This window comes from Nelumbo lutea, chromosome 7 (genome assembly GCF_056320005.1).
Source record: "Nelumbo lutea isolate HS-2025 chromosome 7, American lotus-T2T, whole genome shotgun sequence".
Classification (NCBI taxonomy): domain Eukaryota; kingdom Viridiplantae; phylum Streptophyta; class Magnoliopsida; order Proteales; family Nelumbonaceae; genus Nelumbo; species Nelumbo lutea.
The window spans coordinates 4756669-4774929 of record NC_142690.1 but is presented as its reverse complement, the minus strand read 5'-3'; the positions used below and the strand labels follow the sequence as shown (position 1 = coordinate 4774929).

Here is an 18261-nt window from a genome sequence, read left to right as displayed (position 1 = left end):
ACAGAATTCAGCAATGAGAGATACCGGTGATAGCAAATCTAATGCGATGATACCTACTGACTACCTGAATGTTCAAATGACCTCCATTAAACTGAATGGAGAGAATTATGTACCTTGGGCTAAATCTATAGAAGTTTTTTTGAAGGCAAAGAAAAATGTGAAACACATAAGGGAAGAGAAACCCTCTACTGATTCTCATGAGTATGATGACTGGGAACAAAAGGATGCACAGATTATCACGTGGTTATGGAACAGTATGGAACCCAAAATTAGTGTAAATTTCATGTTTCTTGACACTGCCAAAGATGTGTGGGACCATGCTAAGAAGTTGTATTCTGGTCAAGACAATACAACCAGAGTATATCAGCTGTATCAGGAATACTTTAATCTGCAACAGGGCAATCAGAGTCTTGAGGAGTACTATGCTAGTATGAGAAACATTCGTAATGAGTTGAATGTTTATCACCCCCTCACTTCTGATGTCAAAGTTCAGCAACAACAAAGAGAACAGCTTGATGTGACTCGATTTTTGGTGAGGCTGAAATCTAAGTATGAACCAGTGTGGGCTCAGATACTAGGAGGGTCAGCTCTCCCTTCCTTAGAAGAGGTGTTTGCTCAACTTCAGAGGACTTCCATTGGATCTATTAAGAACTCTAATGTTTATGATGGATCAGCCTTTGCATTATCAAGGGGTCGTGGTGTTAGAGGTGGAGCTCGAGGAGCTCAGTCTGGCCGTAGTGGTAGCAGTGGTCCGGTATATGGCCGGAGTGGTGGTGGTGGACCTACATATAACCGTGGTGGTGGTCATACTGGAGGTAGAGATTCAGGGGGAGCCTGTGGCAGAGGACGTGGCTCGGGTCCGAGGAGATGTACTCATTGTGGTATGGATGGACATACCATTAATTATTGCTATGACTTGCATGGTCCACCCTCAACTTGGGCCAATCATGCCATGACTAGTGACACCAGTTTCAAACAGGAGAGTCGTTCAACTGATCAGATGCCTCCTACATCCACAGATGTTCCCGGGAAGAAGATGGTGAGTGTTCCCCGTGATGAGTATGAGAGGTTTGTCCAATCCGCATCCCAGCAAAACACAGCTACTTTCGCACACTCAGGTATGACTTGTTTGGCATCCACACCCAATCCCTGGATTATTGACTTTGGAGCCTCCGATCACATGACTGGAACTCTAGGTGTGTTTTCTTCCCTCTCTCATTGCTCAACATCACAATATGTTACCCTTGCTAATGGTTCTACATCTTCCATTTGTGGTGTTGGCAATGTTAACATGACCCCCTTATCTTTATCCTCAATTTTCTATGTCCCTAAATTTCCGTTTAACATTATGTTTGTTAGTAAGTTGACCAAGTCACTCAATTGCTCTATTACTTTTTACCCTTTTTCGTGTGTTTTTCAAGATCTCAAGAGGGGGATAAGGATTGGTTGAGGGCATGAAGCTGGTGGATTGTATTATCTTGACGGTGGTGGAAGAACATCAACAACTCTCCAATCATCTCTCTCTCCTCTCCAGTGGCACTGTCGATTTGGTCATCCTTCGTTGAAATTTTTTAAGTCTTTGGTTCCTTCGTTGAGTCAACTTTTTGTTTTAGATTGTTAGTTGTGTCAGTTAGGGAAACATCATCGTGTTCCCTTTAGTCCTAGGGTTGATAACCGTGTGTCGAGTCCTTTTATTTTGGTTCATTCAAATGTTTGGGGTCCTTATAAAGTGATGCCATACAATGGATATAGATATTTTGTCATTTTTGTTGATGATTATTCAATGATGATGTGGCTCTATTTAATGAAAGAAATGAGTGAATTGTTTACCATTTTTCAAAAATTTTATGCTGAGATTCGCAACCAATTTGGTGTTCACATTCAAATTTTTTGTTCCAATAATGGTTGTGAATATTTCTCTTCATCGTTTCAAGAATACTTGGACCAACATGGCATTATATATCAGACCTCATGTACCTACACCCCACAACAAAATGGGGTGGCTGAGAGAAAGAATCATCATCTTTTAGAAACAGCTCGATCCCTCATGCATCACATGAATGTTCCCAAACCCTTTTGGAGTGATGTGGTGCTTCTTGCTTCTTGATTAATCAGATGCCCACGTCTATCCTTGATGGTCATTCCCCATTCACTACCTTGTTTCCCACCTTGTGTTCGTTTCCTCTTTCTCCTCGGGTTTTTGGGTGTGTCTGCTTCGTCCATAATCTAGGCCTCGGGAAGGACAAGTTAGATGCACGATCCATTAAGTGCATCTTCCTTGGCTATTCCCGGACCCAAAAAATAGCTAAAGGGATTGTGCATCTAACTCATAGAGTGAAGACAGACAGCACAAGAGTGAGAAGGATTTGGAGTTCCACTCCAGGAAATAAACTCTTCTCTCAGTTCATCCAAGAGAAGTGAACAGTGACGATGTGAATCTTCCAAGTGCAAGTCTGCTAGGAGGGGGTTCAAAGGCAAAAGAGGCGGCATTTTCCTCAACTAGGGATGCAGCTCCAAAGCAGGGTATCTCAGAGAATATAAGCCACACAAAAGTTTCAGTAGCACTCTCTTCCCCCCTCTTAGAGAGTCAAGAAGCTTTGGCATTGCCTGTAGCAGTATTAGAAGACAACGGCGGTTTTGAAGGTTTGCCCTCTTTAGCAAAAGCCCAGATGCAGCCAGCACCAGAACCGTTAGCAGTAATTCTTCCAGCCAACGAGGTCCAGCAAACTAGGCCATAACAAGTGAATTTATGGTACATAGAAGATAATGAAATTTCCAAATTCCAACTAGGTTATGTCCAAATTTCTCGACTTTGGAGAATTTTTGGGGGTTTCTTTCAAGGGGCTGGAAGAGGAAACTAAAGCCCTCTTGGTGGCCATTGAAAATAGAATTTTAGTTGAAAAGGGTAAGAATAATAGATGGCAGTCGAAGGAATTATTAAGGCTGGCGTGGGGTTTAAACGATAGCACGGGAAGTGAAGAAGTAATAACTCCTCAAGAAATTAATAATGAAAAATGTAAAAATAATATCGTGGAATGTCCAAGACCTAGGCTCAGGCAGAAGAAGAATAGTAATTGGGGGTTTTTAAAGGAAAAACAAAAAAAAGGTAAGATTTTCTGTTACTACAGGAGGCAAAATTACAAAAGTTACCTTTCAGATTAGTGAGAAGTGTTGGGGGTTTCGATGCATATGATTGGCTTAAATTCCAGCTTTAAACACAGCAGGTGGAGTAGAACTTATCTGGAATACCAGTTCCTTCAAGTTTCTAGATAAACATGTGGGGGATTTTTCAATTTCAGCTAAGTTTCTTTGGGAGGCAAATAATTTGCAGTTTTTTAGTGACAGGGGTGTATGGGCCAATACATTCCAGGTTAAAGGAGGATTTCTGGAAAGAGTTAGACTATGTCAGGGTGGGGAGGACCTTGGGTGTTAGGGGGTGATTTCAATGCCATTGTTACTCCATCAGACAAAAAAGGTTGTTCCAGAATTAACATAAGTATGAAAAATTTTATGGGTTTCATCCAGAGATGGGACCCGATAAACTTGTCGCTTTCTAGAGCAAAATATACTTGGACCAATAATCAGGAAGAGCCATCCCTAGTCAGGCTAGACAGATTCCTGATTTCTCCTGAATGGGAAGAGATTTTCCCCAATTCCAGTCAGGAAGCCTTGCCAAAGGCAGTGTCTGATCACATCCCTTTCAGACTGGAGCATTGCTGGCTGGATCCAAAGGATTTGATGGCAAATGTAAAGAGGTGGTGGACTGAAATTTCTTTTGAAGATTCAGCAAGCCATGTATTTTTTTAAAAAACTCAAATGGTCGAAAGGAAAAATTAAGTTGTGGCAAAAGGAAAAATCAAAGAGTAATGAGGAAAAAAGGGAAGAGTGTTTGAAAATCATAGCTGATATTGATGCGGAGGAGGAAGGCAGGTCTTTGGAAGAGGAGAAAAGAAGAAAAAAGGTTCACAACAAAGAAGTTGTTTGACTCCCTGATGTACCAAAATTAAGTCAGATGGAGACAAAGATCAAGAGCTACGTGGCTGAAAGCAGATGATAACAACACTACCTTCTTCCACAGGGTTGCCAATGCAAGAAGAAGGATCAATTCCATAAAGAGGCTGGAAATGGGAGGTCAATTAGTGGAACAAGAGAAAGACAAACCAGATTCTTTTGTTGGTTTTTACAAAGATCTCTTCAGCAAACCCTGCAAGAGAATATCAAAATTGGATGGTTTGACGTTTGATTTTCTGTCAGATCAACAGGCCTCAGATTTAGAAAAAGCCCTTTTCAGAAGAAGAGGTAAAGAACGCTTTAGAAGAGATGGAAGGGGAAAAATCTCCAGGCCCGAATGGGTTCACAATGTTATTCTTTAAGAAATTCTGGGAGATTCTTAAAGCTGATGTATTAAAGGTTCTGGAGGAATTTCATGATTCTGCAGCCTTGGAAAGAAGCTTAAATGCAACTTTTATATCCCTAATCCCCAGGAAGAAAAGAGCTACTGAACTAAAGGATTTCAAACCAATCAGCTTGGTTGGAAGTGTGTACAAAATTTTGGCCAAAATTCTGGCCACTAGGCTAAGAAAGGTGATAGATTCCCTGATCTCCAAGTACAAAGGAGATTTTGTTCACAACAAGCATATTCATGATGTAGTTCTCATAGCCAATGAGCTAATTGATTCAAGGAAAATAAGTGGGAAGAGTGGGTTGGTCTGTAAAATAGACTTTTGAGAAGGCTTACGACCATGTCAATTGGTCTTTCTGGATTATTTGTTGGAAAGAATGCAATTTGGCTCAAGATGAAGAAGCTGGACAAAAGTATGCACATCCACTCCAAGATTCTCTGTGCTTGTTAACGGTACAGCGAGAGGTAATTTTAACAGTTCGAGAGGATTAAGGCAAGGGGATCCCTTGTCTCTTCTCCTTTTTTAATAGTGATGGAAAGTCTAAGTAAACTGGTAGACAAGGCTGTGGAGGAGGAGCTGTTGGAGGGTTTTCAAGTGAAGCCAAATGGTATTGCTATTCCTATTCTGCAATAAGCAGATGATACCCTCCTTTTTTGTAAGGCGTCAGAGGAACAAGTTCTTAGTATGAAGCATCTCCTTTTCTGGTTCAAGATTGTATCAGGCCTAAAGGTGAACCTAGCAAAAAGTGAAACGATAGCAGTGGGAGAGGTCTCTAACATTTAGAGTCTGGCTGATTTGTTGGGCTGAAGAGTTTGCCTTCTACCTACAAACTATTTGGGCTTGCCACTTGGTGCCAAATGCAGATCCAAAGCCATCCGGAACCCAATCTTAGAGAGGGTGGATCAAAAATTGGCCACTTGGGAAGTTGGTGGGAAGATGACTTATTATTAAGAGTGTTTTAGCAAGCCTGCCAACTTATTTTATGGCTCTTTTTCCAATCCCCTCGGAGGTAGTAGAGATTTTAGAAAAAAAGATGAGAGATTTTCTTTGGGTGGGCTGGAAAGACTCACAAGTACCATCTTATGAACTGGGGTCAGATCTGCAAACCCCAATCACAAGGAGACCTGGGGATAAGAAATTTAAAATCCTTTAACATAATTAGGTAGTTGGCTTTGGAGGTTTGCTGCTGAGCCAGATAACCTATGGAGGAAAGTAATAGCCAAGAAAGATGGGCTAGATAATAGTAGATGGGAAAGTGGTTCATCCCTATCAACATACAGGTGCAGTTTGTGGAAAGGAATCTGCAGAGCTTCAACCCTTTTCAGAAGTGGCATCAGATTTAAAATAGGAGATGGAAGAAGGATCAGATGCTGGCTGGACCCTTAGACTAGGGAGAGCTGTTTCCCACCTTGTTCAATTTGGCAGTTGATAAAGAGGTGCTGGTAGCTGACTCTTTTGTGCAGAGAGGTAATAGCATCTGTTGGACTCCTTTTAGAAGGGACTTAAATGACTGGGGAGATTCAACAGGTAGGAAATCTCCTAGCTCTTCTCCAAGCTCAGTAGAGTTCTCAGTAAAATCCTTCTACAGCTCAATAGTATGAGGAAATAAAGTCCCTTTTCCTACCCGGGCCATCTGGGGGACAGTGGTGCCCTCAAAAGTTAAATTTTTTGTATGGGTGGCAGCTCTAGAGAAATGCCTTACCAAAGAGATGCTGGTGAGGAGAGGTTTTATTTGCAGTGACCTGAGGCGCAGCCTTTGTAGTGTGGAGACGGAATCGGTTAATCATCTGTTTTTACACTGCAAGTTTGTCTCAGAGATCTGGAGCTACTTCATAAAGATTCAGAAGTTAAGTTGGTGCATGCCTGCCTCAGTTAAAGCACGCTTGGAGGCATGGCATGTACCAGGGATGACAAATGAAGGAAAGGTTTGCTGGTCCTCCTCCTCCATTCCTTTGGCAATTCTCTGGGCTGTGGTTTGAAAGGAACAGTAGGATTTTTTCACAAAGTCTCCTCTGAAGCCAAGGTCATCAACATGGCCATAGAGTTTGTTAGAAGTTGGTTGTCTATACATACAGATTTTAAGGATGATACACCTGATTGTACTTTTTTGAGGATGGCCTTTTTTTGAGGTCCTCCTGGTTTGTTTTTTGTACAGCCTCTCATTGTACAAAGGACCCTTTGATTAATACATTTATAGTTTACCTTTGCTCAAAATATATATAGTAAATTGTAAGATTTTGAAAACAAACTTCTTGCTCATTCTTTGGTGGACAGCAAGCTAACTACTTGCTCTTCCATCCCTGTTCTTCATTCTTAATCACCCCCAAACCTCTCCTTCACCCCACAAAGCCCACCACCAGATCTGAAATTTGTAGGACCCCTACCCTATCCTACATCACTTAGCCTTGAGGATGAACACTTTGTTCAGTTGGATTAGAACTTAGAAGATCATGTAATGATGTTGCAGACTCTCTAACAAGATATGAGGTGGACCAGGGTATATCATATTGGGAGTCTACTCTCCCTAGGTAGATCTTTGGATATGAATGCAACTTGGGCTGGGTTGGGATCAAAATTTGTCAAGTTTTCAATGATGTTGCAGACTCTCTAGAAAGATATGAGGTGGACCAGGGTATATCATATTGGGAGTCTACTCTCCCTAGGTAGATCTTTGGATATGGATGCAACTTTGGCTGGGTTGGGATCAAAATTTGTTAAATTTTCAATGGCCCAAAATGCTAACCCAAGCCTGATGTATTGAAATTCTTCAAATCAGGAAATATGACATGCAGCCCTACCTTTGGACACATATATGATATCGTGGCTCAGCTTTCATCCCTTGAAAGAGCCCGTTTGGGAGGGCTTCTGCGGTGATTGAACTGTGCTGAAAGAGCTGCTTCCGAGAAGCTACCTACAATAGCATCACTGGGAAGTCGATTTTTGGGCTCATATAAGCCTATCTTTTGGCTTTCTAGATTTTTACTGAACAGGGCTTCACGACTTTCCAGGTTTCTTGGCTCATACCATGCCAAAAGCTGCTGCATGAAAGCCCTCCAAAATGGGCACAAAGAGTCATGCTTGCTGCAGTGCATTATTATCTCATCTTCGATAAAATTTCTTGACTCTGTTACTTATCAAAATAAATTTATCCATAATATTGCATTAACTCCAATATAAACAGCAGCTGCATAAATACCTGTGATAAAACAACACGCGATATATGCGATCCATATTCTGATATTGCAATTTCAAATTGCTTGTTGTCAAGGCGTCCCAGTAGAAGGGATATGCAAGTCAAAAAAAAAAATTTGGTCCCTATACCACTATTTTTATTCGCAGAATGCTCAGCAGTGTAGTCATCCATGTAGAACTGCACATATTTTTCAGATCAGAAAATGGAAATTAAGGAGCAAATGAACAACAGCAATAACAACAGTAGAGCTTGAAATAGATACAAGTAATGCAATAATACAAATGAATCATGATATTACAGTTAATCCAGATACATTTAAAGAATTGCAACTATAGCTATCATTTGTATTATTTGCATTCTATCTACTCAATCTGAAAACACATTGTGACAGAGAACAAGGAATTAAGGTATTTACCTAATCTATAACTCAAATAGCAGATACCAAACATCTTACGAGCAGATATTCAGTACTATATTCAACCAAAGCAAAGAGGGAGAAGTTTTTCTTTTTTTTCTATTTTATTTTATTGGTAACAAGATCAAAATGCATTAAAGCAATAATGAAAAGTCACTACTACAAAATTATAGTGATCACTGAAGAACATTCCCTACAAAGGACGGAAAGTTAAAGAAGACAGGAATTGGAAACGTCAAAGATATGGTTTTAACCAATCTTAGACCCATAGATGTAGCTCAACAAAATACCTAAGTGGGAAAAGAAATTATGGAGTACAATTCCTACAGCAATTTCTTGGTGCATTTAGGAGAGAAATCAGAGAGTATTCCAGAACCAAAAGTTGCTCAGTTGATGAACTTATCAAGAAAATTATGGGAACTATTCACTCCTGGGTAGTTGGATAAATTGTGACTGGTTTTCGGACAACTTATGGATCTATGGCAAGAATTCTTATTCTTAGGTAATTTGTTTTTTTCTTTTTTATTATCAGATAAATTGTTATGAAGTTAAGACCAATTTCTCAAGCCTTAAGTTTAGTTAAAGGGCTTCATTTTCTTACAGTGTTATTAAACCATTCTAAGCAAACCTCGAAATATAATGTTAAAAGAATAGTCTTTCTGGGTGTATTGGGCAGCAGGATAGAGAAGTATTTTTATCTTATTTTATGGACAGTCATGTCCACTATTTATCATAAACAGGGGCATATTTGTAATTCAGAAATCTTTTTTTATGAATATAAAGGTGGATCAACTACTTAGAGGGCATTAAGATAGTCTAATCCTTCTCTAAAACAGATCGGCAGTTTTTCTCTTCTCCTTCTTTCTTCCTTTTTTCTGGTTTGAACTGCACTAAAGCTCTGCTGTACATTTTTTCTTTTTTATCAATAACTTTGAAAATTTTCATAAATTAGAAAGTTTTAGGATACAACAAGAAGCTGTGAAAGAAATTGGCTTAGTAAGCTGACCCCGGACAGAATTACAAATGTGCCCAAAACATATATGTTCTTTGAACCCCTTACTTTGCTAAGCTATCTGCCAAACCGTTGGCAGATCTCCTAACCCATCCCACCTGGATTGACATGTTCCTTGACATCCATTTAAATCTTCGGAAATCATTCTTCAACTGTCATGTCACCCCTTCCCCTTTCTAAGACCATTTTATCACCGTTTTTGAGCCTCCCCCGATGATCAGTCTGTTAATACCCAACTCTTTAGCCTTCTCAACCCCATATGCTGCAGCTAGAAACTCTGCCATTACCACATCACCCTCCTCCATAAGACCGGAGTACAGAGCAATAACAAGTCCATTTTCATCTCTAATGCCCCCCCAATGCCTGAAGGGCCTGGGTTACCCACACAACTCCCATCAAAGTTCAGCTTCTTCCAACCATCTGTTGGAGGAGACCAAGCCTCAAAAAATTGTTGTCTCATAGATGATGAGGCTGAGGCAGCAATAAGTCCCCAAACCCTGAAAAAGTCTTCGATCTTAAAAGCTAAAAACAGCTTCAAGCTTTTTACCCAATGTGCCACCCTCAATGTTATTGTTTCAACTAAAGCTTCCTTACATTTTTCTTTTCCTTCAAATATTCTATAATTTCTTTCCTCCGAAACGGTCCAAAGTATTGCTGCTCTAGTACACCTCCACATAATCCTACCCCTCCTTTTCATGCCATCGATACCATTAGGGCTGAATAAACCTTCCACCCTGTCAGGAGAGGACCACCTGCACCCAAAAAGGAAAGTAAACCAATTCCAAATAAATCTGACAAAAGGGCAAGATATTAGAAGGTGGAAAGCAGTCTCATCATGCAACTTACACAGGACACACCAGTAAGGGGACAAGCACCAATTTGGTATTTTCCTTTGAAGTGCATCAAAGGTATTAATACAACCATGAAATAATTCCCAACAAAAAGCACTGATTTTAGGGGGAGTAGGAGGACACCAAATTTCTTTGACTGGGAAAGGAAGATAAGATTGTGTAGCAGCCAATACCATATTTTCACATGGTATCAGAGCAGGTAAAAGGAGGGAGATCAGATTAGGGCTCATTCTTACCATCAATCTGATTAGGGTTTCTCCTAAAAGGCTGTCACTGCTTGCTACAGGGGATCAAACTAGGTTCAGCAGGGTTTCTGGGTGATTAGTGGTGGTTCTATCCATCACAGGTGCTGTGATAGGTGATCAGTGATTTTTTGTGACCTTCTAATGGATCAAAGTCAAGAGAAAAAGGTGATGTTTGATTCTGTTCAATACTGTGAAGTGAAGATCTCATATGGTTCTGTGACTGGTGAGACCGACTTCCTAATGAAACTAAGACTGTGAAGTGATTTTCAATGACATGAAAGATGGATGTGTGAACTGTAAATGTGATCAGGTTAGTGAAATTCAGTTGTGATTTCATTTTGTATGAAAATAGTGAAGTCCGATGGAGGTGAAATCAAATATTATGGCCCCCACAACGCCACGACCTTTATGTTGACCACCATTAAGTTGAACAGTAATGGAAACTATGCTGTTTGGGCAAAATCAGTTGAAGTTTCCCTTACAGCTGTTGAGAAATTAAAGTACCTCACTGATAAATAATAATAAAAAAAGGGACTGATAATTCCAAGTATTAGGAGTGGTTACAAGAAGATGCACAGATTAAAACATGGCTGTGGAACTCTGTGGAGACAAAAATCAGTAATGCTCTTATATTTCTTGATACTTCAAAGCAGATCTGGGAACAGGTCAAGAGGATGTACTCTGGGAGTAATAATATTACTAGGATATATCGGTTATTTCAATCATTCTTTAACTTACAGCAGGGAGATAAGACTCTTGAAGATTACTACTCGGATATGGTGAGCATTTGTGAGGAGCTTAATATATACCATCCTATTACCAATGGTGTAACTGTTATGGAAAAGCAGAGAAAGGAATTGTATGTGGCTAAATTTCTTTCAGGAACTAAACCCGAATATGAATCAGTGAGAGCCCAGATATTGGGTGGTCCAGAGCTACTTGACATGGAGGGTGTATTTTCCCAATTACAGAGAGCCAAATTATCTGAACCCAGCCAAACATCTGATCGAGCAGCACTGGTTGTATATGGAAGTAATGAACGGGGTCACGGTACTTATGGAGAAGGTTGTTGAAGTGGTGGTTGTGGTCCTCATGGATTTTCAGGTGGTAAAGGTGATAATGAAGTTCATGGTGGTCGTGGACGAGGCAGGAATGGTAATACTAGATTTTGTACCCATTGTGGGTTGGAAGGACATGCTGTTGGCTACTGTAGAGATCTGTATGGAGTTCAATTTTGCTCACATTGTCATCGTGAGGGACATATCGTGGAGTATTGTTGTCTATTAAAGAAACCGGGAAGTTATGCAACCAGGTCACCTATCCAAATGATGTATCATAGTCCCAACCACAGACAGTTGCTACAAACAATCAGCTGGATGGGGAGACGATGACTATTTCTAAGGAAGAATATAATCAGTTGATTGCAGCCTCATCTTCCTCCATTGCTACCCTTGCCTGGGCATCAGGTATTGGCTCCACCTGTCTTCTCTCTACTACCTCGTCATCTCCATGTGTCATTGACTCAGGAGCTACTGATCACATGCCAGGTACTTCATCTACCTTTTCTCAATTAACTCCTTTGTCCTCTTTTGTCCAACATGTTACTCTTGCTAATGGGTATAAATCTCCAAGCATAGGACATGTGAACCTGTAGAGAAAACTGATGTGGGCCCCACGGCCGTGGTCCCCACCCCGTTCGTAGGACAGCATGTGCAACTATTATTAGGCATGTCAGTGTTAGTTGGTAGTCAGCTTGTTATTTCAGTGTGTTATTTATTTCAGTCTTTTATTTGTTTTTTCTTGCCATGTAAGTATTAAGGGCAGTCCTGTCCTATACCCTATGTACTGAACATAACCTATAAATATTAAGAGAATGATGGCGGCAGATTGATTGAATTTGTTCCTCCTTTCAAACCTTTGTATACTTCTGGTTCTTCTCCTCTTTTTCCTCCTTCTCTACTTTTCTTCTACCTTTCCTAAATCTGAAATCTGTTAGGATTCAAGGCTGATTGTAGTTTTGATCGACTACTTGGTATCAGAGCCAAGATTAGGGCTTCTCATGTGAGTTTGATCCAGCCGACCACATGAGAATCGCCTAGGGCTGGAAGAATAGAGAAAAGGCTCTCTTCGGCTGATTTTTGGAGGTTATCTACAGCAGCAGTCCAAAGACCGGATCAAATCTTTGATAACCAGGAAGAATCAGAGGAAGAGAAAAGGATCAAGATCAGTCTTTGATCAGTACTAAGGCGGCAATCAGAATTTCAGAGGATTTCTATTCAAGATCAGAATTCTATGGGTAAGTCTTATTTTTTGTTTCTCTTGAGATTGCTATCAGTCAAGATAGGTTGGACCTATCTAGGAGGAGCCGCCGAACTCTCCTATTTTCTTGAAAAGTGTTCGTTTTAGGGTTTTCTCTCTGAGGTGATCTGTTTTTAGGGTTTGACATTAACCCTACGGCAAGACCTAACTGTTGGGCCGAACTCTCCTATTTTCTTGGAAAGTGCTCGTTTTAGGGTTTGCTCTCAAAACCCTAATTCTGTTTCAGCAGTACAAATTGCTCTCTAAGTTGGTTTCAGACCTGTTTCTTGGCCTCGAGTTTTTTTGGGGGGGGTGAGAACTTGTACAGACTACATATATTGTGATTGTCGATTGGTTTCAAATCAGACCTGCACCAAATTTATACTGATTTCTGATTGTGATCGACTGTTCAAGTGTTGTTTTCTATTGTAATAACCCTAATAGTTCTTAACTACTGATTCTTGACCAAGAATGGAGTTTAAAAATCAGGGAGAAGGTGTTTTTGGGAACAGCGGTCATGGTAGTACATCTGAGACTGGGTTTCAGATTACAACTGTGAGATTTGACGGGTCCAATTACTTGGAATGGGCCCAATCAGCCATGATGGCTATTGGGGGAAGGGGAAAACTTAGCTACCTCTTGGGAGATGTGAAAGAACCTTCCAAGGAGGATCCAATGTATACCAAGTGGGTTCAAGAGAACTACTTGGTTATGACATGGTTGTGCAATTCTATGCAGCCACATATCAGCCGAAATTACTTGTGGGCAAAGACAGCCAAGGAGATATGGGATGTCATGAAAGAGACCTATTCCCAACCCCTTAACGTTGCCAGAGCCTATGAACTGAAGCGTGAAGTGAATAGTCTTAAACAAGGAGAGAAACCAGTCTCTGTCTACTTCTCTACCTTGAAATCCCTATGGCGTGAAATTGACCATCTAGAAACTCTTGAGTGGGAAAGTCCCAAAGATGCACAGACTTATAGAAAGCAAGTCGAGACCAATAGGGTGTTTGAATTTTTGGTTGGCTTGAATACAGATTATGACATTGTGAGGCAACAGATACTGACCAGAGATAGTGTGACCCTCTCTCAAGCATACTCCCTGGTGCATAGTGAAGAGACCAGGTGGAAAATTATGATGCAACATCAGTCTTTTTCCCCAACCCTGGCAGCTGTTAAACCTAAGTCAAGAGGTGATACAGAAAAGGACAGAAAGAAGGAAGATAAACGGGATCTGGTATGTGAACATTGCAAGAAACTCAAGCATACGAAAGATACTTGTTGGAAGTTGCACCCTCATTTAGTCCCAGCAAAACAAAGAAATAAGAAGGGTAATGCTCATGTGGTGTGAATACTGATTCTGCATCCTCGTCAGGCACACCCCTAGAGTCCTTAGCCGTTGTTCGGGCTGCCCTTATACAGTTGGAAAAGGAAGTTGGGAGTTCAGCTCAGTCATCTCAGTCACCGTCAACCCCTGCCACATCTGCATTTGCTCATTCAGGTACTCGAGCCTCAACCTACCATGCTTCAGCTCCAGGTAATACTGAACACTGTTGGGTAATAGACTCGGGTGCATCCGACCATATGACTAGCTTGCGATCGTTGTTCACTACATACCACTTATCCTCTGGTAGAGATAAAGTATCCATTGCTGATGGCTCTCTTGTTCCCATTTCTAACAAGGGTGTCATCAAGTTATCTAATACTATCTCTCTATCCTCAGTCTTGCATGTTCCTAAACTTGATACTAATCTGCTTTCAGTCAGTAGCATTACCAAACATATGAACTGTTCAGTAACTTTTTTCCCTGACCGATGTGTTTTTCAGGACTTGGAGACGAAGAAGGTGATTGGGACTGGCTGTGAGACGAATGGGATCTATCTGCTCAGAGAGAGTTCTCGTTGGAAAGAGCCAGTGGATAAGAAGTCCTTTGTTTCTCAGTTTGTGAGTCCGGTTATGCTCTGGCATAATCGATTAGGTCATTTATCTTTCCGGTCTTTGAAGAGTCTGTTTCCTACTTTATTTGAGTCTGTTGAAATGTCAAAGTTGAGATGTGAGAGTTGTGAGCTTGCCAAACATTGTAGAACATCTTATTCTTTGAGTAATAAAATAAGTAATAATACTTTTGATATTGTGCATACTGATGTTTGGGGGCCATATCAAATCCCTTCTATGGGTGGGTACAGATATTTTCTGTTGTTTGTTGATGGTCATAGCCGTTTTTCTTGGGTCTATCTTATGCGTTCTCAAGATGATGTTCCCGCTTTGACCCAAAACTTTCATTAGATGATTCTAACCCAGTTTGGGGTCAAAATCAAAGTCCTCAAATCTGATAATGCAAAAGAATACTTTGCTAAGCCTTTGACCTCTTACCTACTTAATCATGGGGTTATTCACTAGAGCACTTGTCCTCATATACCACAGCAGAAGGGGGTTACCGAGAGAAAGAATAGGCACATCTTGGAGGTGGCTAGAAGCATTATGTTTACCTCCAATGTACCTATCCATTTCTGGGGTGATGCTATCCTCACGGCAGTATATCTCATTAATCGGGTTCCTTCCAGGGTCCTTGATATGAAACCTCATTTTACCCTTCTATACCCAGACGATGAGTTGTTTACTGTTCCTCTTAAAACCTTTGGTTGTACTTGTTTCGTTCAGCTTCTCGGGCCCTCTCATTCCAAGTTTGACCCTAAGGCCTCCAAATGCATTTTTCTCGGTTATGCACAAACTCAAAAGGGTTATTGCTGCTATGATCCTGTTTCAGGGAGGAAGTTTGTCTCGATGGATGCCACCTTCTTTGAGGAGACACCCTATTATCCTAGGGTTTCTCCTCAAGGGGAGCACAGTGAGAGTGGGGATTTTGGTATTTTTCCTCAAGGGGAGCACAGTGAAAGTGGAGTTAACACATCTGAGGTTGTTCCTTTACCCATTCCATTGAGTGATGAAGGATGTAATGGTGAGGGTGGTCAGAGGGATCAGGAGTTGAAGGTCTATCACAGGCAATACAGGCAGGTTGATCCCGGTCATCAGCAATCCAGGCCAACTCCAGTTCCTTCTACGGCTCCAGATCCAGGTATTACAGTCCTAGGGCCCACTAAGATACCTTCCACTGTTGCTACTTCCCTTCCTACAGATGACCTTGACTTCCCTATTGCCATCCGTAAAGGGAAACGGCATTGCACCACATCTACAGCTCACTGCATTTCCCAGTTTCTATCCTATGATCGCCTATCTCCCTCTTACAGGTCCTATCTCACTTCCATTGGCGATATCCCTATCCCCAGAACAGTGAAAGAAGCCTTATCAGTTCCAGAGTGGAAAGATGCAATGAAAGTTGAAATGGATGCCTTGTTGAAAAATAACACTTGGCAGCTAGTTGATCTACCCAATGGAAAGAAACCAGTTGGATGTAGATGGGTATTTACTATGAAGCATAATGATGATGGCTCCATTGAAACGTACAAAGTCCGGTTGGTTGTAAAGGGGTTCACTCAGACTTATGGTATAAACTACTTGGAGACATTTGCCCCAATAGCCAAGATGACCACCATCCGAGTTCTATTAGCCCTTGCAGCAATTTATTCTTGGCCCTTGTTCCAGATGGATGTTAAAAATGCTTTCCTGAATGGAGACTTACAGGAAGAGGTCTACATGCGGTTGCCTCCTAGATTCTATGATACAGAGACAGGTAAGAAGGTTTGTCGATTGAATAACGCATTGTATGGATTAAAGCGGTCCCCTAGAGCTTGGTTTGATAGATTCAGACTAGCCCTTGGAAAATTTGGTTATGTACAGGCCCAGTCAAATCATACACCATTCATTAAAAGGGTGGACTCTTCTTTGACCCTGCTTGTTGTATATGTGGATGATATTGTAGTGACAGGGAATAATAGTAGTTAGATTGCGTCCCTCAAATAGCTCCTTCATCAAGAGTTTGAGGTGAAAGATCTTGGTGCACTGCAGTACTTTTTGGTTATTGAGGTTGCTAGATCTAAACAGGGAATCGTTATCTCTCAAAGAAAATATGTTCTAGATTTGTTGGCGGAAACTGGAAAGTTAGGTGTCAAGCCTGCCGATACACCCATTGAACAGAATCACAAGATCAGTGCAGAGGGTGGGGAACCTCTTGAAGACAAAGTTATGTTCCAACAGTTGGTTGGAAAGCTCCTATATCTCTGCCTCACTCGGCCAGATATCAGTTATGTAGTCAGTGTTGTCAGCTAGTACATGCATTCCCCTAGAACTACTCATCTTCTTGCAGCAGAGAGAATATTGGCATACTTGAAGAGATACCCAGGTAGAGGTATACTGTTCAAGAACAATAATCACATGAAAGTGGAGATCTATACAGATGCTGATTGGGCTGGGAGTGCTGATGACAAGAGGTCTACCTCTGGATATTATGCCCTTGTGGGAGGTAACATTGTCTCTTGAAGGAGTAAGAAACAAAGTGTTGTTTCCCGCTCTGGTGTCGAAGCTGAATACAAGTCAATGGCGAACGGAGTGGCTGAAACCCTATGGCTGAAATCACTGCTTGAAGAGTTGGATGTTGATTATTAGAAGCCCTTGATGTTGTATTGTGATAATCAGGCGGCTATTAATATAGCCCACAATCCAGTGCAGCATGACAGAACTAAGCATATCGAAGTTGATCGACACTTTGTCTGAGAGAGGGTCTCATCACAAGAAGTGTGTTTCCCGTATATCACCTCCAACATGCAACTCGCAGATCTCCTCACCAAGGTTGTACCAAGGAAGAAGTTAGAGGCAAACCTATTCAAGTTGGGAATGACAAATATCTATTCCCAACTTGAGGGGGAGTGTAAAGAAAACTGATGTGGGCCCCACAGCTGTGGTCCCCACCCTGTTCGTAGGACAGCATGTGCAACTATTATTAGGCATTCCAGTGTTAGTTGGTAGTCAGCTTGTTATTTCAGTGTGTTATTTATTTCAGTCCTTTATTTATTTTTTCTTGCCATGTAAGTATTAAGGGCAGTCCTGTCCTTTCCCCTATGTACTGAACATAACCTATAAATATTAAGAGAGTGGTGGCGGCAGATTGATTGAACTTGTTCCTCCTTTCAAACCTTTGTGTACTTCTGGTTCTTCTCCTCTTTTTCCTCCTTCTCCTACTTTTCTTCTACCTTTCCTAAATCTGAAATCGGTTAGGATTCAAGGCTGATTGTATTCTTGATCGACTACTGAACCCAACATCCCAATTGTCTTTATCGTTTGTTCTTTATGTTCCTCACTTTCCTTTAGTCTTATATATGTGAGTAAGCTTACAAAATCACTAAATTGTTCTACTACCTTTTTTTTCCTTCTCATTGTGTGTTTCATGACTTGAAGACAAAGAGGCAAATTGATGGAGCTGAATCTGGCGGTCTTTACTATTTGCAAGGTGGCTTAGGACTTACTGCCTTACAGTGTTCTTCTCTTGGTGTGTCTCCTTTTCAACTTCATTGTCAATTGGGTCATCCTTCATTGCAAAGTCTTTGTTTCATGATTCCTTTGCTTCCGTCTAACACTAGTTTTAACTGTGATGTGTGTCAACTTAGCAAGCACAATCGAGCAGTTGTTCTTCCTCGAGCTATGAGATGCGTGTCTAAACCTTTTTAGTTAGTTCATTCAGATGTTTAGGGTTTGTCTTGTAGTGTCTTATTTGGGTTCAAGTATTTTGTTACTTTTGTTGATGATTTTTCAAGAGCTACGTAGTTATATTTTTTAAATGAGAGATCTGAATTATTTTCTGTATTCAAGTCTTTCTTTATGGAAATAAAAACCCAATTTGGCTCCACTATTTGTGTCACTCAATCTGACAATGCTAAAAAATACATGTCTT

At 40.9% G+C, this 18261-nt stretch overlaps 1 protein-coding gene across 14 annotated transcripts in view; it reads right to left on the bottom strand.

Annotated features, from left to right (window-relative positions):
* Positions 1 to 18261, bottom strand: part of LOC148844759 (ARM repeat superfamily protein) — a 77556-nt gene that overhangs the window by 50380 nt on the left and 8915 nt on the right. For all 14 annotated transcript variants that reach the window (XM_088955254.1, XM_088955255.1, XM_088955257.1 and 11 more), the window contains one exon: positions 7600 to 7773. In XM_088955254.1, the coding sequence (XP_088811380.1) occupies positions 7600 to 7773 (174 nt within the window). The remainder of the gene's footprint in view (positions 1 to 7599; positions 7774 to 18261) is intronic.